We start from the raw sequence: 23,908 nt of genomic DNA, 5'->3' as shown, positions 1-23,908 counted from the left end.
CAACCCCCTGTGTAAAATGCAGCCCTGCCCTCTGACATTCCTGCTCCCACTGATCTTACTCTGTTTACCTATGTAGCACTTAACATTTTTAATGTACTTAATGGTGTTTGTTTAATATATCTTCCCCCTCTTAGAATATAAGCCTTCCAAAGACAGGGCTCAATAACTATTTGTATTTATTCAAAATGGAATACAAAGCAGAATTAACATGAAACATTGTCACTTTAGGATTCTTCTGATTTCTTGATTTCTACTAGATAGGATAAAACAGTTATTGGAATATTGTAATGATTTATATGTTGAGTTTGTGGCTAGTAAGAGGATATCATAGCCAGGTATGTTCTGAATTTTATGATGCTGGCCAAGTATCACATTCCCTTTCAGTGCTACTATCCACAGAAGCAGTGAGATAAATTATCCTTCTCAAGAGGTCTATCCTATTGGTCCTAGTAGCTTTCAGTTTTGTGTTCATTAATTAACTCCCTCTATACTTCAGGATGCTCAGAGGACAGGACTTTTTTTTTTTTTGGTTGCATGATTAATTACACCCAGTGGATTTGATCACTGGATTACCCTGAGCTTCCAGTGATCTGTTGCAGGATACCATCCTGAAAAAGCTAGAGACAGATGGCTTCACTAGAGATTTCTACCAAACATGTAAGAAATCACACAATTTCTACACAAACTTACCCAGAAAATTTTTATGTTCTTACCTTATTTTATGAGGCCAGGATTATACTAATACCAAAACCAAAGACATTACAAGAAAACTATAAACTAGTATCTCTCATGAACATAGATGCAAAAAGTTAGCAAATTGAATCTAACAGTAGGATAATACATCATGACCAAGTGGAACTTATTTCCAGAATGTAGGGATAGTTTAACATTCAAAAATGAGTCAATGTAATTTATTGTGTTGACAGATTACATCAGTAGAAAGGGGGGAAATAAAAAACCACAGCCTTCATTTTTTATAAAAACTTGGCAAACTAGGAACAGAAGAGAACTTTCTCACCCTAATATAAAGTGCATCCACAGAAACACTACAAGTAGCATTGCACATAATGGTGAAAGGCTGAATTGCTTATCTCTAAGATCAAGGATAAGATAGGAATGTCCACTTTCACCACTTCTACTCACCTGTGTACTTGGTGGTTCTAGCCTGTGCAGTCAAACAAGAACAAGAAATAAAAGGCATGGAAAGGAATTAAAAAACAGTCTTTATTTGTGGATGACATCATTTACATAGAAAAGCTAAAGGAATCTATTAAAACTCAGAACTAATGGGTGCATTTACTAAGGTTACAGGTTACAGCATCAATATAATAAAGAGCAATCATATTTCTATATAATAACAATGAAAAACCCAAAAATGAAATAAGAAAAACACCTTTGGAATAGCATCAAAAATTATGAAACACTTAGGGATAATCTGACAAAAGAAGTGAAAGACTTGTACACTGAAAACTAAAATGTCACTAGAGATGAAAGACCTAAATAAGTGGGAGATAATACCTTGTTTATGGATTTGAAGACTCAATATTGTTAAAATGTCAATTCTTTCTACATTGATTTATAGATTTATTGAAATCCCAGCACACTTTATAGAAATTGACAAGTTGCTTCTAAAATTTGTATGGAAATGCAGAAGAACTAGAATAATCAAAACAACTTGGGGGGGGGGGCGGGTACCAAGTTGTAGGGCTCACACCATCTAATTGCAAGAAATCTAAAGGTACAGTAATCAAAAGTGTGTGGTATAGACTTAAAGACAGACATATAGATCAGTATAACACAATAGAGAATCCAGAAATAAGCCCACATATATATGGGAAGTTTTTTACAAAGGTGCAAATGCAATTCGATGGAGAAAGAATAGTTGTTTTAACAATTAGTGCTGAACCAATCTGATAGCCACATATGCAAAAAAATAAAAATAAAAAATGGGTCCCATACCTCATGCCATACATAAAAATTAACTCAAAATGTATCACACAACTAAATGTTAAACCTAAAATTATAAAGCTTCTGAAAGAAAACAGGAGAAAATCTTTATGGCCTTGGGTTAGGCAAAGGATATTGAGACATGACACCAAAGCATCTAATCTAATAATAGACAAATATGCAAATTGACCATACCTCCGACACACCCACAAGCCACGCCCATCATCCAATCAGAGCGAGTATGCAAATTAACCCAAACCAAGATGGCTACAGCCACAGAGAGCAAGGTTTCCTAGGTAACAGAGGAGGCCAAGCTTTCCGCCTGCCATTTCCAGGCCTAAGCCTCCACTCAAGCTACAAAGTTTCAATTATAGAAGGTAAACAAATTCAAACAAATGGCGGCAGAATGGAGCTTGAGAGAGCAGGCCAGGGTTGCCGCCAGCAACAGGGGAAGCAAAGCTTTCCACACACCCTGGCCGGGCTCACCTGCTTAAGGCAACATAGTTTCAATTATAACCCCAACACAATGGCCTCGGAGGGAGCCCCAGGCTTGGCTTGGCTCCACTCCAGGCTACAAAGTTTCAATTGTAGAAGGAAAATAAATTCCAGATACCAGGGCCTCCGCTTGGGTTACCAGGGGGCGTGGCCGGCCTGCAAACCACCACAGGCCCCTCACTCAGGCCACCCCACACCCCAAGGGAAACCCCACCTGATCTGGGACGCCCTTCAGGACAAACCAGCTGGCCTCCACCCCTGTACCAGGCCTCTATCCTATCTAATAAAAGAATAATATGCAGATTGATCATCACTGCAACACACAATATAGCTGCCCCCATGTGGTCAAAGATCCTGCCCCCATGTGGACACAAGATGGTCACCACAAGATGGCCAGCAGGAGAGGGCAGTTGGGAGGCACCCGGCCTGCAAGGGAGGGCAGTTGTGAGGGATCAGCCCTGCAAGGGAGAGCAGTTGAGAGGGACCAGGCCTGCAAGAAAGGGCAGTTGGAGGTGATCAACCCTCCAGGAGAGGGCAGTTAGGAGTGACCAGGCCGGCAGAGGAGGGAAGTTGGGGGCAAACAGGCTGGCAGGGGAGCTGTTAGGCATCAATCAGGCTGGCAGCGGAGTGGTTAGGGGGTGATCAGGCTGGCAGGCAGAAGCGGTTAGGGCCAATCAGGAAGGCAGGCAGGCAAGCAGTTGGGAGCCAGCAGTCCTGGATTGTGAGAGGGATCTCATATTGGAGAGGGTACAGGCTGGGCTGAGGGAGAACCCCCCTCCGTGCACGAATTTCGTGCACCGGGCCTCTAGTCTTATATAAAAAGCCTGTGGTCGTCATGCCATCACTTCTTAACGACTGATCAGCAGGAGGCTGCGGGGGCTGCGCGGGTGGGGCTGCGCGGGTGGGCCGGGACTTGACTCTGGAGGACTTGACGGAAGATGCGGGTGCGTTTCTGGGTCCCACCGAGCTGCGGGACTCTGGATCCTGGGTCTCGCGCGATTTCGCACGATAGGCCCTTAGTACTCTATAAAAGAAAAAATTAATGAATTGGAATTCATCGACACTAAAACCTTAAGCTCTTCAAAAGACGCTGTTAAAAGAATAAAAAAGATAAACCACAAAGAGAATATCTTTGCAAAGCATTTATCTGATGAAAGGTTGCGTCCAGAATATTTAAAGACCTTTCAAAACTTAAGAAAACAAATGATCCAGTAAAAAGTAGGCAAGAAATTTGAATACACGCTTCATCAAAGAAGATATACAGATTTCAGATAAGCACTTGAAAAGATATTAATCATCAGGGAATTTCAAAGAAAAGACATGAGTTATCACTACACACCAATAGGATAGTTAAAATTGAAAATACTTGTTATACCAGTATTGGTGATTATGCAGAACATCTGGAACTGCTGATGGAAACTTAAGATGATACAACCACTTTGGAAAAATAGTTTGGCGGTTTCTTAAAAATCTAAACTTACGTCCTGTCATTTTAAGAAATATATATCCATGCAAAGACTTATACATAAATATTCATAGCAACTTTAATTGTAATTTAAAGTCCCAAACAGGAAGGAGCCCAGGTGTGTAAATAAACCAATTGAGGTACACTGATAGTATGGAACACTACTCAGCAATGAAATAGAATAAACTATTGCTATTCACAATAGCATGAATGAATCTCAAATAATTAAATATTGAGTGAAAGAAGCCAAATTCTAAAGAGTATATAATGTATGATTCCATTTATACAAAAGTGTATGGAAACCATAGTGACAGAAAGTACATCAGTAGTTGCTTTGGGTTTGGTAGAGATGTGGAGGGTTAGAGTGGGATTGATGGAGTAAGTGGACTACAGAAGAATCTTGGTGGTGATGGATATGTAAATAAGTCCCAACTTATCAAAGTGTACTCTTTAAATATGTGTGATTTGTTGCATGTCAATTGTAACTCAGTAAAGAGTAAGCAGACCACCCATGTACCAACTGAGATCATGATAGCTTGGAAAGCACAGATGTTGGCCCTGTGAATAGGTCTTGTAATAAAGCCCCCAGAAAGGCTATTGAAAGCCTAGGTTGATACAGTAAAAATACACTACTTAAATTCAAAGTGAACAGCTTCTTTGTGTAGACAAGTCCATACTTGAGGGTGTAGAGAAACTGGAGTGGGTTGAGAGGGACGTGACCAGGCTGATACAGAAATTCAAAAGTCTACCATGAGAAATTGTTGAAAGAACTGGAGATGTGAACTACAGAAGAATAAAATTTGAGCCTTAGAGCTCTTAGTAAAATGTTTTTAGGGGACCATCTAATAGGAGGAAAGGGAAGGTGGCAGATGGTGGTAGGAGGTAGAATTAAGACCTGTGAGTGGAAGAAAAGCAGGGAGTCTAGTTTCATCTTGATATTAGTAAAAATAATAGGTGGGTGTTGACTTCCTTGGTAGATAGCAAGTTTCCTGTCTCTAGATATGTCTTGGTGTGGACTAGGTCACCACTCAGGTCTTGCAGAAAGAATTGAAACTTGCATGGTTGTTCTATCCTTACATTGATACACTATATTTTGCAAGGTGCCTTCATAAAGAATAGTCCTCCATCTTATTTTGAGGTAGAATGGTTTCCTGTTGTTATTCTCATAATCTACATGAAGGAAGCTTTTGTTTCCTAGGTAGCCCATCATATTAGAGTCAGAGATGGTATTCACTCCAGACTCTGCCAAACCTATAGTAAAGTAATGCCTATTTCTGCTTTATTCATTATATCTATGGGCATCTTCTCATTTCTGGGGTGTTATAGACAAATGATAAATACAACATCTGAGTGTTTATTCCTTTATTTGTAATATGTTGGTATACTAGTACTTATTTTATATGGTATACAGTTGCCATATTAAGAATTGTGTATAAGCCCTAACCAGTTTGGCTCAGTGAATAGAGCGTCGGCCTGCGGACTAAAGAACCCTTCGATTCTGATCAAGAGCACATGCCCAGGTTTTGGGCTCAATCCCCAGTAGAGGGTGTGCAGGAGGCAGCCAATCAATGATTCTCTCTATCATTGATGTTTCTATCTCTTCCTCTCCCTTCCTCTCTGAAATCAATAAAAATATATTTTTTTTAAAAAAGAATTGTGTATAATACAAATAGATTAGTCCCTTAGGAACTATGCCACACCTTTTTGAAATAATTTGAAAACTACTTTTCTCATACCTTTGGAAAAAAATGATTTCTTTTACCATTTTTATTTTTAGATATTTGGGGCATGAGGGTGAAATTGGGTGGGTGGGGTGGAATTTGTTCTTTCATTGCTGACAGCCACACAGGTCTGGTGTACGAAGTGGCTATTTATACACTCTTTGCCCACTGCATGCTATATAAAGAAGGTATGGCTGCCTCGCTCAGCACACACTTGGTTCCCTTCATCACTGTGAATGTGTGTGTTCACAGTGTTGAATAGCTGTATTCACTCATTTCAGGAGAGGAGTAAGTTTGCTGGCATACTTAGGAGGGGGAAGGGAGGAGTCTTTTCATAGGGTGGCCATTTAACAGTGACTCATGGTTACTAAACTTGTTTAGAGTAATCTTTAACACCAGAAGGTTATTAATAGGTTTTTCTTAGTCCATGATCTTTCAGCTTAGAAGAATACTCAGACTTTTTTCCCACAGAGAGTCGTGTGTGCCTGCATGTGTGTGTGGGACTTCTTTTTGAAAGTTAATACAGGAATTAATATGATGGGAGAATTGCTCTCATTATCTCAAATATTTGGCACCAACAATATTTCTCAGGTTACTTTTAGATTCCATCTCATATTCTTTATCTTAATTTACTTTGATTTAAGAACTTCCTTTTTTCACTGAGGTCATCTAATAGTTTTTCGAGGATGAACTGATATTAGGCATTACATATAAATTGGTATATATATTCAGAGGGCTCTTGTTTAAATTGATTCTTTTGCTAAACAGTAGGTATGAAGAAATAAAATAATAAATGATTTAAACCTTCCCCATCCCCAAAAAAATCTGGGTTCTTTGAGGCATTTCTCAGTAATAACTACTTACATGTAAATTATAATAAATTTGATTATATAAACTAATGGTGAACAGAAACATGGAATTTTTTCCTAAATAGGTTATTTAAAAATTGTTTCTAAAAACGACTTTATACACAGTGATTCCCATCTCAATTATGGGAATTTTATTATGCTGAGTTGCATGTGTACATTATATAGCAAGATAGTCTTTTGCAAAAAGTGACAGTGCAAGATCTTTTTTGTAAAAGATTCCAAACTTGATTGAATCCACAGAAATTTTGGTGCCCCCATATATTGGGACAGATAGATGGCACAAGGATCAAAATTTTTTCCCTGTTCTTAAGGAGTTTATAATCTAGGAGAGGAAATAAGTATGAGGTACCAGTAATTTTGTGGGAATCAAAAGGATGAAGCAGTCCGTACCTCTTCAGAGATAGCATTAAATTTAAAGTGACATTTGAACTGGGTTTTAAGTTGTTTGGCAGGCAAAGAATGAGAGGGAATGAAACAGCATAAAGTCTAGCATATTCAGAAGAACAGGGACAAGTTCATGGTGACTTTATAGAGGTGACAAGATATAAATGAATGGTGGAAAGTGAGGCTAAAATGTATGTTGTGGTAGACTGTAAAGAGCCTTGCATACAGCCTAAAGATATACTTAGAGATCTGAAGAAATCTTCTGTTTTACTTCCTTTTAAGACTTTATTTTTAAGTAATTATTCATTCATAGGAAGTTGCACAAAAGTACACAGGGAGATACTGTCTACCTTTTACCCTGTTTACCTCAATGGTAACATCTCACATAACTATACAATATTAAGACCAGGAAATTGACATTAGAACAGCCCACAGGCCTTATTTACATTTCACCAGTTTTATAAATATACTAGTGGCCCAGTGCATGGATTCGTTCACATTAAAAGGAAATTAATTAAAAGGTGGCTGGTGGAGTGAGACTGGGTGAGATGAGCCGGACATGCCCTGGAGCCAACCTCCCAAGGTCCCTGCCCGCCTGGCCACACCTGGGGCAGTGCTGTGGCTCGAAGGGCATCTGCGGAGTGAGTGGGAGTCCCTCTGGCAGGTGGGGTTCCTCACTCAGGCCTGTCAGGATTGGGCCGAAACCGGCTCTCCAACATCCCTGAGGGGTCCCAGAGTGCAAGAGGGCACTGCAAAATTGCTGTCGTACAGGGTGTGGAACGCAAACACAAGTGTGCACTAAACCATTTTCGGGGCCAACAGTGCCCCAGCAACAACATAACCCATGGCCGAAGGTGGAATCGCGTGGCCCCATGAAGAAGTGGGCTCCCTCCTCTCTGGTTCTGGGGTGCATCACCTGAGAACTCCTGCTGCCAAGTCACCTCAGTCTGCAGCTCCTGCGTTGAGCATCTGCCCCCTGGTGGTCAGTGTGCATCATACCTACCGGATGGTCGGATGGTCACTTAGCCTTTTTTATATATACTAGAGGCCCTGTGCATGAAATTCATGCACGGAGGGGTGTCCCCTCAGCCCAGCCTGCACCCTCTCCAATCCGGGACCACTTGGGGGATGTCCAACTGCCAGTTTAGGCCCTCTCACAATCTGGGACCACTGGCTCCTAACTGCTTGCCTGCCTGCCTGCATGATTACCCCTAACTGCCCCCCCTGCCGGCCTGGTTGCCCCCAACTGCCCCCCCCCCCCCAGCCTGATCGCCCCTAACTGCCTCTCCTGCTGGCCTGGTCACCCCTTACTGGCCCCCCCCCCGCCCCGCCCCTGCCAGCCTGGTTGCCCCACGCAGCCTGCTGCTCAGTCGTTTGGTCGCCCCTCACTAACCCCCCTGCCGACCTGGTCACCCCCAACTGTCCCCCTGCAGGCCTGGTCACCCCACACAGCCTGTTCGGTCGTCTGTTTGGTTGCGATGGTCGCTTAGGCTTTAATTATTATAGATTGATGTATGTGAGTGTGTGGGGGGGTGGCGTGGGGGGGCTCTACCCAGCTTTATCACATGATAGCTATGTGGTTTCTTTGTAACCACTACCGCATTTGAGATTCAAAACTGTTCCATCACCACAAGGCCCCCTCTTGCTATCCCTTTATAGCAACACTGGTTTCTTCCCCCACATCCCTAACCCTTGCTGGCAACCCCTAATCTGTTCTCCAAATTTGTAATTTTGTTACTTCAAGAATGTTTTTTAAATAGAATCATGTAGTAGGTAACCTTTTAAGATTGGCTTTTTTCACTCAGCTAAATTCCCATGAGACCCATGCAAGCAGTGTATCAATAATTCCTTTTGATTGCTGAATAGTATTCTATTCTCTGGATTTACCACAGTGTGGTTAGCCATTCACCTGATGGAGAGCTGGACTATTGCCAGTTTTGGACTATTACATAGATAAAGCTACTGTGAACATTTTTATACCAGTTTTGTGTGAACTTAAGTTTTCCTTCCTCTGGGATAAATGCCCAAGAATACTATCTTGGGTCACATGGTAAGCACTTGTTTAGTTTTATAAGAAACCACCAAACTCTTTTGTAGAGTGCTGTGCCATTTTACATTCCTATTAACAATGTTTCAAAGTAAGAGATGAGATGAGATTAGAAGTGTGTCTGGGAAGATGGATGTAATGGCAGAAGATGAACTTGCTAAGAGAACTCCAGTGACAAGGAAAGCTAAGGGTAAGAAGGAGAAGCAAGATATGAGAGTAGATTTCTGAGGGACAATTGAGAGGATTTGATGGTTGTCTACAATTAATTTCAGGTTCACATACCCTTTGGCCTATCCTCTCTACCCACCATATATTGTCTAGAGCAGTGATGGCGAACCTATGACACGCATGTCAGCACTGACACGCGTAGCCATTTCTGATGACACGCGGCCGCATGCCGAGGATGAAACATTTGCTGCTCCTGAGGATGAAACATCTGTGACTAGAGTCTTGGAGTTTTTTCCTCAAAGTGACACACTACCCGAGTTATGCTCAGTTTTTTGGCGAAGTTTGACACACCAAGCTCAAAAGGTTGCCCATCACTGGTCTAGAGTATGAGTCAATAAACTGTGGACCAAGTCAGCCTATTACCTGGTTTTGTAAAGAAAGTTTTATTGGAACACAGCCATTCCCATTCATTGACCTGCGGTCTATGGTTGCTTTCCTGCTGCAGTTGCAGAGTTGAGTAGTTGTGACAGGGACCATATGACCCACAAGTTTGCTACCTACTTATCTAGAGAAACATGATACTTCTCATGAGACAGATAACAGGAATTCTTATTTTGGTTAGAAATGGGGGCAGGCAGGGAAAGTAAGTATATGTTTTGCTTTTAAACTTGATGTTCCACATATATGCAAAGAATGCTCTAGGGAAATAGGTTCCAGGGACTCTTTCTCCCTTCATTCACTTTCTTAGTTTTACTTTATTATAATTTGTTTATTGGGATTCTACATAAGATTTTTACTTTGAAAAAAATTATGGCAGGCAGAAGTAGGGAATAGGATATCAGTGATCCAAAAAGCACTTAAAAACTACTGATTTAGACTACCTCTGGCATCTCTTTCAACACTTAAGATGCTATGATTCCGTACTGCGGCATCACTTCTAACTTAACATTTCAACTCAGAATTTATTTTCTCTGCCCCAGCATTGTTCTCTCTCTTCTTGATTGACTGGTTTAAAAATGTTGTCTCTATATCTCTGGCTCAAAACCTAAGAGTCATCAGATTCTTTCTCTCTTACTTCAGCATCTGTTTGCCAAAGCTCTGTTTGTTTGAAATCACTTGGGGGGGGGGGGGGGGGGGGGGAGCTGAAATGTTCAACTTTTTCCTCTTTCTTTTTTCATAAGCACTCATTAGTACAACATAGGTAATGTGGGAGTGGGATAGTGTGTGTGTGTGTGTGTGTGTGTGTGTGTGTGTGTGTGTGTGTGTGTGTGAGTGAGAGAGAGAGAGAGAGAGGGAGAGAGATACAGAGCAGAGAGAGAGAGAGAGAGACTAGCATCTCCCTGAGGGAAGTGGAGCAATTTTGAAATAGTTGCTACCAGGAGTTTACTGGTTTTAAATCAATCCAGTTTGAAGGAATGTTTCTGACTGGATTGAAGGCAGTCGGACAGCATGAATTTCAGTGAACCAAGTGTGCTCAGGTGTGTCACTTTTTCTACAGTGCTTAAAACCTGGGAGCCTAAATAGGAGAAGTTTTTAGTAAAGGATATCCAATGTTGATTAGTGATCAGGAGACCTGGAGCTGAGAACATGGCAGCACTGAAACATGCAGTCTTAGCAAGACAGGTAACACGGTATTAGGAGCCCAGTGGATTAGATGACATGATGATCTCAGCAGCTTGAAAAGGATACAGTGTTTGGAGGCACTATAAGTGTGAATAGCTGACTCGGTAGGTGTGAGGGGACAGACAGGAAGGTGACAGATAAGGAGGATGTGGTCAGAGAGGCAGAGACCATACTGACATGATGCAGGCAGGCCAGAGATGGGGGACTGGACAGGGTGACTAGTGTAAATGCTGGTGAAGGGAACCAGGTCAAAAGTAAACAATGTCAAGTTTATTTGTTCTGTGTGTGGCACCTTCAGCCCATAAATACTTTCTGCGTTGCCTTTTCTGGTGAAATAATTGACTTCTTAAGTTTTTCTGATTATCTCTTAGTAATATTTGGACAGTTTTTTAAAGCTTTTGCTTAATCAACTTGTAATTGTTCATGTAATGGGAACAAAAATTATTGAAATATGAGTTTAATCTCTTATTAGGACTGCTAATAATAAAGTTGATGAATTTTAGTTTTCCTTTTATATCAAGCTATTGATTATTTTATAAATGGTAACTAACTATGGAAATGACCAGTTTGGAAGTCTCTTGTCCCAATGCTATTATCTATTTCTGAATCATTTGAGTCAGGCTTTTTAATGTTAAGACCCATTCCAGTCTTTAGCTTTTTATTTTGCATCATTTGTGGCACTCTTTTTTAAGGTTGACCTACTTACATATTTATATATATAAAAGCCTAATATGCAAAGTGTCCCCTTAGGAGTTCGACCAACCGGGAGTTTGATCGCTCGATATGATGTGCGCTGACCACCAAGGCCTAGGGACCCTACCCATGCACGAATTTCGTGCACCAGGCCTCTAGCATTGACATAAACTTAGTTACTTGTTAGAAATATTAAAAATTATGGGGGTGTCTTATGGGGATAAAACAGAAGTAGAAATAAGATTAGTACAACATAGCATTTTGTTCTATTTGTCTCATTCTCTTTATCTTTTTGCTTTTTAAAACAAAAGGTGAATTGTAAAGCATTCAAATAAATCTGAAATAGAGCAAGTGAAAGATGAAAGTATTCTTCTTACCCTTCCCCATAGACAGACTATACTACCAAACTGGTTTTTCTGTAAGAACACAGGGAGGTTTCTTGCTTACCACTTAACTCTGTCAGGTAGACTCCCTTAACTTTCTCAGTGAGAGGTTTCAAGGTGTCTTGCCTTTAGGTCCTTGTATCGATCGGTACTACATCTGGGGGGGATTCATTGACTTACGGTGTCACACATTTCTTTACATCTGGATTTTATATGCCAGTGATCAAGTATGCTGATGTTCAACCCTTCTTTATGCATGTATGGAGCACTTGCAAGTACTGGGCTCCTAATAGAATACAGAAGGAAGCAGACATTAATTGAGAATCACAAGGTAAAGCAGCATTATATAAAACTGGAGAAACACCATGAAAAAGTACATGGTGGTAGGAGAATGTGTGATAAAATTTACCTAGAAAGACTTCTCTGAGGAAGTGATCATTGAGCTGAGCAATGAAGGCAGAATAGGAGTTGGCTAAGAGGTGGGGCAGGGTATGGGGCAGGGTAAAGAACATTCCAAGCACAGGGAACCATATGTGCAAGCATTCTGAAAGGAGACCATTGTGACCAGAGTAGTAGCGAATAAGTCAGTGATGGCGAACCTATGACACGCGTGTCAGCACTGACACGAGTAGCCATTTCTGATGACATGCGGCCGCTGAGGCGGCCGCATGCCGAGGATGAAACATTTGCTGCTCCTGAGGATGAAACATTTGTGACTAGAGTCTTGGAGTTAGCCAAGACTCTAGTCGCAAATGTTTCATCCTCCCCTATTAGACACACTGTGCTGGAGGTCTGTAGGCCAAAGCAACAGAAGTCCGGCACAGAGCGTCTAGTTCTGGGACTTCCGGTTAAGCCGGGATCTTTGCCCTCACTTCCGCCGGCAGAGCAGGGAGCAGCGGAACGCAGCGGGGGACGCATCTCTGGGGGCCCTGCCATTACCAGTAACCAAATAACAGTTAACCACAACAACCATTATCTACTGTTCTGTGGTGTCATGGATTTCTAATCCATCATTACTAAGATAAGTGAGGGGGAGGCTGGGAGAGGCGAGGGTTTTTGGCGTGTTATGGGTGCCGTTTCCCGCCATTAGAAATAGCGGCAGCCATTTTAATTCACATAAGGAACACCATCTTGCTCCATAGTGCAGACTCCATTTCACCACTATTACTGTTGTGCATCCTTATTAACCCCTATTTCTGCTTATTAACCCTGCCCTTTCCTAAAAGACAGTTATATGCACCATTTTGTGGTTAGTTAGGCTAGTTAACCCCTAATTGCCTGCAGGCCTAAGAAGCTATCTATAATTCTATCTTCTGTCACTGCCCTCCTGATGGAGAACCCAAAAAATAAAAAACTAAGGTTAAGTAAAGGAAGTGGTAGTAGCAGTAGCCGACCCTTTCAAGAGACGTATGGCTTTATAGGAAAAAATGGCAGATCATTTTGCGTTCTATGAACTGAAACGGTAGTAAGCAGAACGTGGAATATAAATAGACATTTTGAAACTAATCATTCCCAGCTCTTGGGAAAAAATGAGGATGAAAGGAAGGAATACATTTCCAGGCAGCTACGCCTTTATAAGAGCCAATCTAATTCCATCCTTAAATTTATGAAAGGCTCTACAAATTTAACATCTGCAAGTTTGAGCATTGCTCACTCTATAGCTCAGCATGGAAAAGCACTCAGGGAGAGAGAATTTATTAAAGAAACTCTCCTAAGATGTGCACCAGTTCTATTTCACGATATGCAGAATAAAGATGCAATTATTAAGAGAATATCTGAGTTACCACTCAGTAGAAATATCATAAAAGACCGAATAATGAGACTGAACACAAACATACAACATCAATTAAAGAGAGACATAAGGAAGTGTAAATATTTTTTGATCTCTCTTGATGAAACTACTGATGTCACATCACATGCTTAGTTGGCCATTATTGGTCGATATTCTGATGGTCTCACAATGAGAGAAGAGTTGATAAAGTTAGTATGAGTGTCAACAAGTAAATCAGGAAGCGAAATATGTAAGGTTGTTATACAAACATTTCGTGACCTAAGCATTGATATCTCTAAAGTTGTGTCAGTGACGACAGATGGGGCACCAAATATGGTGGGGGGGAAAGTCGGATTTGTCAAATTGTTTACAGATGTTATTGGACATCCGATTGTGCCTTTTCATTGTATTATCCACCAGGAGGCTTTATGTGCCAAGGCAGGATTCACCGACTTAAACGACTTAATGTCAGTTGTTACAAAAATAGTTAATTTAATAGGTGCTCGCCCCCTTCACAAGGGAGAATTTTCGGCACTTTTACTGGAGGTTGATTCCACCTACAGTGGACTGCTGATGTACAATAATGTAAGATGGCTGAGCCAAGGCAAAGTTCTTGAGTGCTTTGTGGAGTGCTTTGAAGAAATTAAGGTATTTCTTGACGATAAGGATCTGGGAAACTTTCCTCAGCTTAATGATGAAAAGTGGGTCAACACCCTGATGTTTTTTACAGATCTCTCTGTTCATATTAATGAACTGAACTTAAAGTTATAAGGTTTTGGCAAAAGTATTGACGTTATGTTTGGATACATAAAAGCTTTTGAAAGTAAAGTTAAAGTTTTCAAGCGAGATGTAGAAACTAAAACTTATAAGTATTTTCCTCGAGTAACAAAGTATTTTGAGAAGGCCAGTGCAGCTGTACAAAATGAAATGGAACTCTTGCATATGAAGTACCAGCATGTTTTAGACTCGTTACTTGACCGGTTTAGTGATAGATTTAGTCAATTTAGAAGTCTAGAACAGACCATAAAAATAATTAAGTATCCTGATGTAGTAGTCTACAGTAGTTTGGAATTAAATGGTTTCCAATGGATGCCAATTGATGATTTGGAGATGCAACTTGCAGAATTCCAAGACAGTATCTGGGCTCAGGTGTTTGTCGACTTGAGGTCAAAGCTTGAGAATCTGGAAAGGTGTCGCTTGGAGAATCAAGAGGAGTGCCACTACGAACAGGAAATTTGGAGTGCCTGGAACCGACTACCAGACACTTTTAGCACCCTGAAAAATATAGCAATGGCTTTACTCACAATTTTTCCCTCTACATACTTTTGTGAGGCCTTATTCTCAGCGTTAAATAATATCAAAACCAACAAAAGAAACAGATTGACAGATGAAGTTAGTAGCGCTTGCTTGGGCCTGAAGTGTACAAAATACCAACCTTCAATTGAAGATTTAGCCAGTGAAATTCAGCAACAAAAAAAGTCACTAATAGGCAGGTTAGTTAAAGAATTCCCCCTCCCCCTCACTTATCTTAGTTCACGGCACCCCACACAAGCTAAATAATATCAAGACCAACAAAAGAAACCAACTGACGGATGAACAAAGAAGTCACTAAGCAGGTAAGTTAAATATTTAGTTTTTGGTTTATTAAATACAATTATATATAACAATTATACATTTATGTTATTTAAACTATAAATATCGCGAAATAATGTTTTTTTCCTCAAAGTGACACACTACCCAAGTTACGCTCAGTTTTTTGGCGAAGTTTGACACACCAAGCTCAAAAGGTTGCCCATCACTGGAATAGGTAGTGGGGGAGTAATTGTAGTGCAGGTGTAAAGTCAGAGAGGTAGGATCAGACCATGAGTGCTTTTATTGGCCATGTTAAGAAGGAATTTTCTTCATCCAAAGTAGTCAGTAATTAAAGCATTATAAGCAGAGGGAATGACAATCATATTTGTGTTATAAAAAGATCATTGTAAGTGTGATATGGAGAGTGGTTTCTAAGGGATTCAAGGAAATAGTCAATAGGCTACTTAGTAGGCCAAGTAGGTAGTAGTTATGGGGACTCTAACTTGGATAGTGATGGTGGGAGCGGGGAGATAAATAGATGGATTAGGGGGACTTGGTGATTAATAAGATATTAGGGAAGAAGGAAGAGTTGAGGATGATTCCTAACTTTTAACATGTATACTCACATCAACAGTGGTATCACACCCTAAAATAGGGAACAAGGGAAGAATACCAGGCATTGGATCAAGATTATGAGTTGTTTTAGATGTGTTAGTTTTGAGGGGCCTTGAGACATCCAAGTGGAGACATTTTAAGTAGGCTGCTGGATGTACTAGTAAAACCACTGGATTAGAGATAGGAATCTGTGAGGCGTCTGCATTGAGGTGTTAATTAAAGCTGTGGGTGTGGGTGAGATCACTTAGGGAGAGATGATAGAATTAGAAGAGGGCCTTGTACCCTGCCCTGAGGAATTCCAATATTTAAATGGTCTAGTCAAGGAGGCTGATCCAAAAAAGGAGACAGGAAGGAAAAAATTAGGGTGGTGGTGAGTCACTGAGGACAAGGGAGGGGTGGTTTTAAAAGAAGGGTGTAATCAACAACTGCAAATGCTGCCAAGAGCTCACATGTAATGAAGACTGGAAATTGCATTTAATGGCAGGCAGGTCATTGGTAACTAGGTGTAGAAATCACATGGGTTTGGACTGAAGAGTGAATAGGAAGATGTGGACTATAGCAAACAGGTAGATGTTATGGGGGCAGTGACTAGGAGGGGATTATGAAGTCAAAGGAGAGTTTGATTTTGTTAATGGGAGTCTTGATCACATTTTAAATCAAGTGAGAGGGGAGTTGACTATATTAGAAGATGAGATAACAGACAGGATGAGTTCTGAGAAGGCAGGAGATGGATGGAGTCCAGAAGCAGGGAGGATTAACATGGGTAGGTGAGTGTACTAGTTAGCAGATGAGGGAATTCCATTGGTGTTTCCTCCCCACTCGCAATGTATGTGACAGGAAAGGTAAGAAGAGGGATTTAAAAGTGAATCCAGGTGGGCTTTCATTTCAGAATTAGCGTAAGTAGCTTTCTATTTCCTTGTTTCTCTCCTCCCTGTTTTTTTAAACAGCTTTGTTGAGACATAACTCATATATAATTCACCCATTTAAAGTGTATAATTCAGTGGTTTTTAGTTTATTCACACATAATGTGCAACCATAACCACAATCAGTTTTAGAACAGTTCATCATCTCCAAAAGAAACCCCATACTCTGGCTATCACTCACCTCTCCCCCTTATTCATCTTTTGCTCTCAGAAGAGAGCCTAGAATATGATCTAAATTAGATTTAAAATCATATGATTTCAGAGAATAGTAAAAAGTGAGGCATATGAAGGATTGCTATGAGCCTCAAAACTATGATCTAGCCAGAGAAGCAGTGGGGGGTGAGGCCTACTACTTAGGGTCACTGGGGTGAGGCCTACTACTTAGGGTCACTGGTATAAAATCAACAGAAAATAGACTCAGAAAACCTACTAAATGTCAGATTCTTCCCTCTCAAAGAGAATATCTTAAGAATGAAGATTAGTAAAATTAAGTTGAAAAAGCACATATAACTAGATTTAAGAGAACATTTACTATTAATAAATGATTTCATCTACTGGCCCAGAAAAGGTACAATCTGGGATACTTAAAATTTTTTTTTAATGTTTTTATTGATTTCAGAGAGAAGAAGGGAGAGGGAGAGAGAGAGAAACATCAATGATGAGAGAGAATCATCCATTGGCTGCCTCCTGCACACTCTTTACTGGGGATGGAGCCCACAACCTGGGCATGTTCCCAGACCCAGAATCAAGGGGTTGATGCTCAACCACTGAGCCACACTAGTCGGACTGAAAATTTGTATATTGGATGACAAACTGTCAGAAATCTTAGTCATTAGAAAATACGGTAGTAGCAGCAGACTGGAAATGTTAAGAATCTGCTTAACATTGAGACCGATTAAGGTTTCATGGTGGAATTATTAAGAGGAGGATTTATAAGCACTTAGAATAGAAAATAGTGGTTAGTAGAAATCAGCATAAAAGGTTTTACCAAATTAACTTTATTTCATTTTCTTATGTTCAGGAAGTATGGAAGGAATAGTTATTCCTATTTTATCAAGGTATTTAACAAAATGCCACTTGAATATGATTTGGAAATAGGGGTATCTAAGTGGTTGAGTGGCCATGCCCAAAGATTATTAGTAAGTAGATTGTTACTGAAAAGAACATAATGATTCAATGGTATAATGATTCCTTTATGGTTATTTCCTTTTCAGCATTTTGGCTAATGATTGAGGCCATGGGAAGCATAGCTATCAGATTTTCAGACTGTACAAACAGGAGAGTGATAGGTAGTATATTGGATGTCCTTCCAAATCCAGAAATACCTCCACAATGTTGAATGCTGGACTGTTAATGAAATAAAATTAAATAGTGAAAAGAGTTAAAGCCTTCATTGTACTGTCATTCACAGATCTGATTTTGAATGAATTATCTATATAATAAAAGCGTAATATGCTAATTAGACTGGTTGTCCTTCCTTCCAGACAAAGCTGCAGCAGGTGGGGGCTGAAACAGAGGTGGCAGAGCCTCCCCCCCCCCCCCCACCAGCAGCAATGGGCAGGGGCCAGGGCGGGGGGCCAAGGCCCTTGCACGAATTTCATGCAACAGACCTCTAGTATGATATAATTGCAAAAATTCTTAAAGGTAGCCTTGGGCCACATTAACATTTGTGACATTTGTAGGAAAGTGGTAGTCAGATGTCTTCTGCATTATTCCATTTTAGATAGGGTTGGAACATTAGCACTATCTTTTTTAGGAGGGTAGTTAAAGAAACTGAGAGGTTTCCTGGAAGAAGACTATTTAGGGAAAACGAGCAAGCTGCCTTCAAAGAGGAGCCTTTCTGTGGAAGAGAAGTTAGGATACTGCCTGCTCTGCAGTGCAGCCCCAGGACTAGCAGACACTGGAAATATTTAAGGTGAAGCAATGTGATCATTTGGTAAGGAGGATAGAAGATTGTAGAAGGGAATACCTTGGAACTAGATAATTCTTTAGATACCATTAAATGCTTGTGTCCTGTGAATCTGTGCTAACTAATCTCCTTGAAGTAGATTTCTGTTCACAAATACTTTGGCTTTTATAGCTTTTTATAGCCTTTATATTTTTCACCTATCTTTAGTACTCTACTTGAGTCTCCTTTGTTATTACCTATAACTCTTTCTTTTGTTTTGTTTTTTTGTGTGTGTGTATGTGTATGTTTTAGTGGTTCCTTTAGGACTTAAAGTATATAGCTTTAACTTATTGCAGTCATTTTCAAAAGTAATAGGGAACTATCTCCAGTGGTCTTTATTCCTTTGTGTATGTGCAGGTTTTCATCTTGAATCATTTTCCTTCTGCCTATAGGACTTCTTTAAACATTTCCTATTAGTGCAGGTGACAAAATTTTCCAGCTTGTCTACGTCTCAAAAACTCTATTTAGTTTTGTTTTGGGAACAATATTTTCACTAGGTATAGAATTATAAGAGGGTAATTTTGTTTTGTCTTTTCCCAGGACTTTAATGATGTTCCTCCACTATCTTTAGTCTTGCTTCATTTCTATCAAGAAATCTGTTGTCATTGTTTGATTTTTTGTTTTCTAGTGTTCTTTTCCCCTCTGGTTGCTTTTAAATTTTCACTAAATTAAGGTAATTTGATTATTCCATACCTTGGTGTAGTTTTCTTTCTGTTTCTTGTGTTTAGGATTTTTTAAAAAATTTATTAGTTCTGTGGGATTATATTTTTTCATCAGATTCGATAATTTTCAGCCATTATATCTTCATTTATTTTGTCTATCCTCCCCCTCCTTTGGGAACTGCAGTTACACATGTATTAGACTGCTTATAGCCATCCTATAACTCACTGCTGTGCTATCTCTTCCCCTCCCACCCCACCCTCCCGCCCCTCTGTATTTCATTTTGGACAGTTCTTATTGCTCTATCTTTATGTTTACTAGAGATTTCTTCTGCAGTGTCTAATCTGCTGTTAATTTTATCCAGTGATCCAGTGTAATTTTTATTTCAGACATCGTAGTTTTATTTCTAAGTGTTTGATTTGGGTCTTTTTAAAAAAATGTTTTCCATACCTTTACTTAACCTGTTTATTTTTTCCCAAACATATTGACTATAGTTATAGTAACTTTTTAAAAAATATATTTTTATTCATTTCAAAGAGGAAGGGAGAGGGAGAGAGAGATAGAAACATCAATGATGAGAATCATTGATCAGCTGCCTCCTGCATGCCCCCTACTGAGGATCAAGTCTCCAACCTGGGCATGTGCCCTGACCGGGAATAGAACCATGACCTCCTGGTTCATAAGTTGACTGAGCTATGCCGACCGGGCTAGTTATAGTAACTTTTAATATTCATGTTTATTAATTCTGCCACCCATGTCACGAGCAGAGCTGTTTCTGTTTATTGCTTTTTTTCTCCTCATTATTGGTGATGGTTTCCAGTTTGCTCCTTTTCAGGCTTGCTGTTAAGCTTTGTATGGGACCAGAATAGAGTTTAGTCTAGGACTAATTTTGTGTAATGACTGAGATTAAAACCTTTTGAATGCTCTGCTTTATGTCCTTTGAACAGGAGGTTTTCCTCAGATTGATTAGGAATGAGAACTGTTTCCAGCCTGTGTGAGCTCCATGGTACTACTCCCTGGCCTTGGGTACTTCTCTCGCATGTGTATGACTATCAGTATTCAGCTGAAGAAGCAAGCGAGTCTTTGCAGATGTCTAACTCTCCTCCATATAGATCTCTCCTCTCTGGTACTCTGCCTTGCTGCGAATGCTAGTCTCCTTGGCCTCTGCAGATGCGCAGCTCTATCATCTCAACTCAGCTCAATTCATGGAGGCCCCCTCTTCTGCCTGGCTTCCTCTTCCTGTGATGTATCCTGGAAATTCCCTCCTGATAGTCAACTTGGGCAATTGTGAGGTTCACTTCATTTGTTTCCCTTCTCTCAGGGGTCACTGTCCTATATTGCCTGAAGTTCAGTGTTTAGAACTCATTGTTTTCATAATTATCTCCAATGTTTTAGTCTTTTTCATGGGAATGGTATAATCTAGCCCCTGTTTCTCCATCTTGGCCAGAAGTGACGTTTTATTTATCGCTAATATTTTACTGTTGCATTCAAAGCCTCTTTCAGCTTCATTTTCTGCTGCCGCTCCCTTGCTCCATCCACACCTTTTCTCTAACAGACCCTGTGCTTCTCCCTCCCCCTAATGCCTGGTTCATGCCAGTTCTTGCCCCACAGTCTCCTTTTCCCCAGTTCTTGCTTCTCGGTGTCTCCAGTCTCTGGGTCAGCCCATGTGCCTCTTCCTTGTTGTTTCCCTCCCATTTGATGCAGAATTGAGTATTTTCTTCCTGTTGCATTTCTATCATTATATTGTTTTCAGTGTTCAGATGTACATGTGAATCTGCTGGTTTTCCCTGCTGAGCATGTGTGTTGGCCCACACATATGTACACACATGCACAGTGTTAAGCTCCTGAGGGCACCTTGGGCTTGTCCACTTTTGGTGCTTGTACATAGGCCCATGGGTATATAGCGAAGGTATTTAACAGATGTAGGTGTGCTATATATGTTTGTTAAAATGAATTGTTTTTCTCCTCTCCCTCAAAATCAGGCCACAGAAGAAGTTTCCAAAAATCTGGTTGCCATGAAAGAAATTCTCTATGGCACAAATGAAAAAGAGCCGCAGACGGAAGCAGTGGCACAGCTCGCTCAAGAACTGTATAATAGTGGGCTCCTGAGCACCCTGGTGGCAGACCTGCAGCTCATTGACTTCGAGGTAAGAAACCAGTCTCTTGCTTTTCACCAACAGCACCCCATTCATAGTCCTTTTCCATGAGCCTCCCTCCTTTGAAACATCTGAAGATTCCTGCCAGGCTCCTGGCCCAGGGGTTGCTGACCTATAAGCATGCCCACACTGCCTCCTATTAGAGCCAGGGCAGGAACTCAAGGGTGTCCCAGGCTTCTCTCCCCTTATTTTACCACATCATACAGGGAGGTTCTTAGGTATTCATTATGCCCTTTTATTTAGGTTGTCTGTAATTAACAGCTGCTGTTTTACATAATTCATTGGCCCTTGGTTCTCAAGGAATAAACAATCTAAAGATGACCTAGAATGTTAGAATTTTAGAGGTAGATGAGATCTCCGAGAACATCATTATGGTGGTTATTTTTTTGGTTTTTGTTTTTACCTGTTGAGAATTCATTACAGCAGAGATCATATGTGTTTTGCTTGGCACAGCTTTTAAATGTTTAAATGATGATGTCATTTAAATAACAGGAGGTATTATACACAATTTTGAATTTCTGGCTTCTCTTGAAACTTCGGACTCTGGTAACATTGGGCCTGTAGTCCTCCATGGCCCCTCAGCTGGAGCAGAGGAGCAACTACCCGTGACACAGGAGATCCACACTTGGATGTGTGGCAGACAGCGCAGCCTACTTTTTTCCCCTGCTTTACCCATTTGCCTCTCCTGCCCAGTTCTAGTATACTTTTGAGATTGCTACCCAAACTTACACAGCTGATCATGCCATGTTATTTATCAGGGAACAGTGGGAATAATGGTCCTTGGTACCAGTCTGAGAAGTATATATACATATATAATATATGTATGTATACACACACACATACATAGTACTGAGGGGCTCTGGCATGGTCATGATTCTTGATTCTTTATTATGGGTGTGCTTTGTGAAAGCCCCAGTGTTTATCATCCTGAGTGTTTGGATTTCTGTTCAGGTGCTTGCAAAACCAGGGGAGAAAATAGCAGGCAATATAGCCAGATCCAGTTTTGGAGAGGGATATGAGGGTGGGTTCATAGGTTACTCCAATATGACATTGATAATAAAAGAGAATAAAGTTTTATTTCTATCCTGTAGAACAAGTAGAACTGATATTTCCATTTATGTATCTGATTTCATGTATTTTTAATCATGTATCAAATTTCAACAACAGTTTTTATTTCCTCTGCAATGTTGGAAATGCACTGGAACATCCAGTTTCTTCTCTGTCCACCCATCTCAGTCCCCAGACTGGACACCGAATTTAATATTCATTTGGGACTTTAGAGACACAAATTTTAAAGAAGGTGTGCCCCTGAGACTGGTTCTTAGCAGTTGCTATTACAGCTCCTGACCTAGGTGGGCCGCAGGGTGATCTCTGGTGCTGGAAAGCTCTCGCTCACTCCATCTCTCCTGCAGGCTTGTCAGGCTCTTAACAAGTGGCCATTCTGAAACATCTCTTGCCATCCAGTGCTGCACTTGTTACTTTCTTATGCAGCTTTTCAGTTTTACTGTAGAGCAGTAATGTCCGTCTGTTTTGTTTAGTCAAGTACAGTGGTGTAATTCTGACTTCTGAACATTATGTGATACTTAGCACCTTCACTATTAATCTATATATTCTTTCCTAAGTAGGTCTAGTTTAATAGGGGCATGTGTCTACTTACCATTAAAGCTCAGATTCTTATGGAATTCTTTCATTTTATTATATTAGCAGCATACACTTTCTCCTTTCTTCACTGTAAAACGAAAATATATGTAGCGTTTACAACACAAGCATCCTATTTAGGCCGCGTGTTCCATTTGGGTGGGAATGAGGTCCCTGAACATTGTAAACATAGAGCAAGGTTTTGTTTTTCATATCTGAGCATGATTCTGAGAGGAATGATTGAAATTATATGTAGTGAGATTTCACTTTGTCAACACATTGCTCAGGTTAAAAATGGTATACTATTAAAACTTAGAATTTAAAATTATAAAGAAAATTTAATGTCTGTGAATGTTTTAAGGTCATATATTTGGTCATAATTATAAACATTCAATGCCTTGATTTGAGTGTATCTGGGAGGGTGGATGGGCTTTTTAATGTTTAGTCAGGTAAATGTTTTAATGATTGTATTCCTAATAGGGCAAAAAAGATGTGGCTCAAATTTTCAACAATATTCTCAGAAGACAAATTGGTACAAGAACTCCTACTGTTGAATACATCTGCACCCAACAGAATATTTTGTTCATGTTATTGAAAGGGTATGTACAATGTAATAAAATTTATATTCTCAGTTGAGAAATAAAAAGAAAAGATGGTCTTGGGCAAAAACAGGATGGTGAATGTGGGAAAGCATTTTCTCTATGGTTCGCTCAGCTCGATTTTCTATAGCTCTTGAACATATTTCCCTCCTTAAAATTCAGCCTGTGAGCTAAATTGAACTTGAAAAAATGCCCATAGAAGTTTAAAGGTAGGTGAATCATGAGGCTTTA

The 23,908-nt window shown here is 40.2% G+C and overlaps 1 protein-coding gene across 3 annotated transcripts in view; it reads left to right on the top strand.

Annotated features, from left to right (window-relative positions):
• The window catches only part of CAB39 (calcium binding protein 39), an 87,802-nt gene that overhangs the window by 45,933 nt on the left and 17,961 nt on the right, over positions 1–23,908 (top strand). For all 3 annotated transcript variants that reach the window (XM_054722730.1, XM_008160203.3, XM_054722729.1), the window contains 2 exons: positions 21,267–21,431; positions 23,559–23,677. In XM_054722730.1, coding sequence (XP_054578705.1) covers positions 21,300–21,431; positions 23,559–23,677 — 251 coding nt within the window. In that variant the 5' untranslated portion in view covers positions 21,267–21,299. The remainder of the gene's footprint in view (positions 1–21,266; positions 21,432–23,558; positions 23,678–23,908) is intronic.

The sequence above is a fragment of the Eptesicus fuscus genome, chromosome 11 (genome assembly GCF_027574615.1).
Source record: "Eptesicus fuscus isolate TK198812 chromosome 11, DD_ASM_mEF_20220401, whole genome shotgun sequence".
NCBI classification, from domain to species: Eukaryota; Metazoa; Chordata; class Mammalia; order Chiroptera; family Vespertilionidae; genus Eptesicus; species Eptesicus fuscus.
This window is presented reverse-complemented; position numbering and strand designations above follow the sequence as displayed.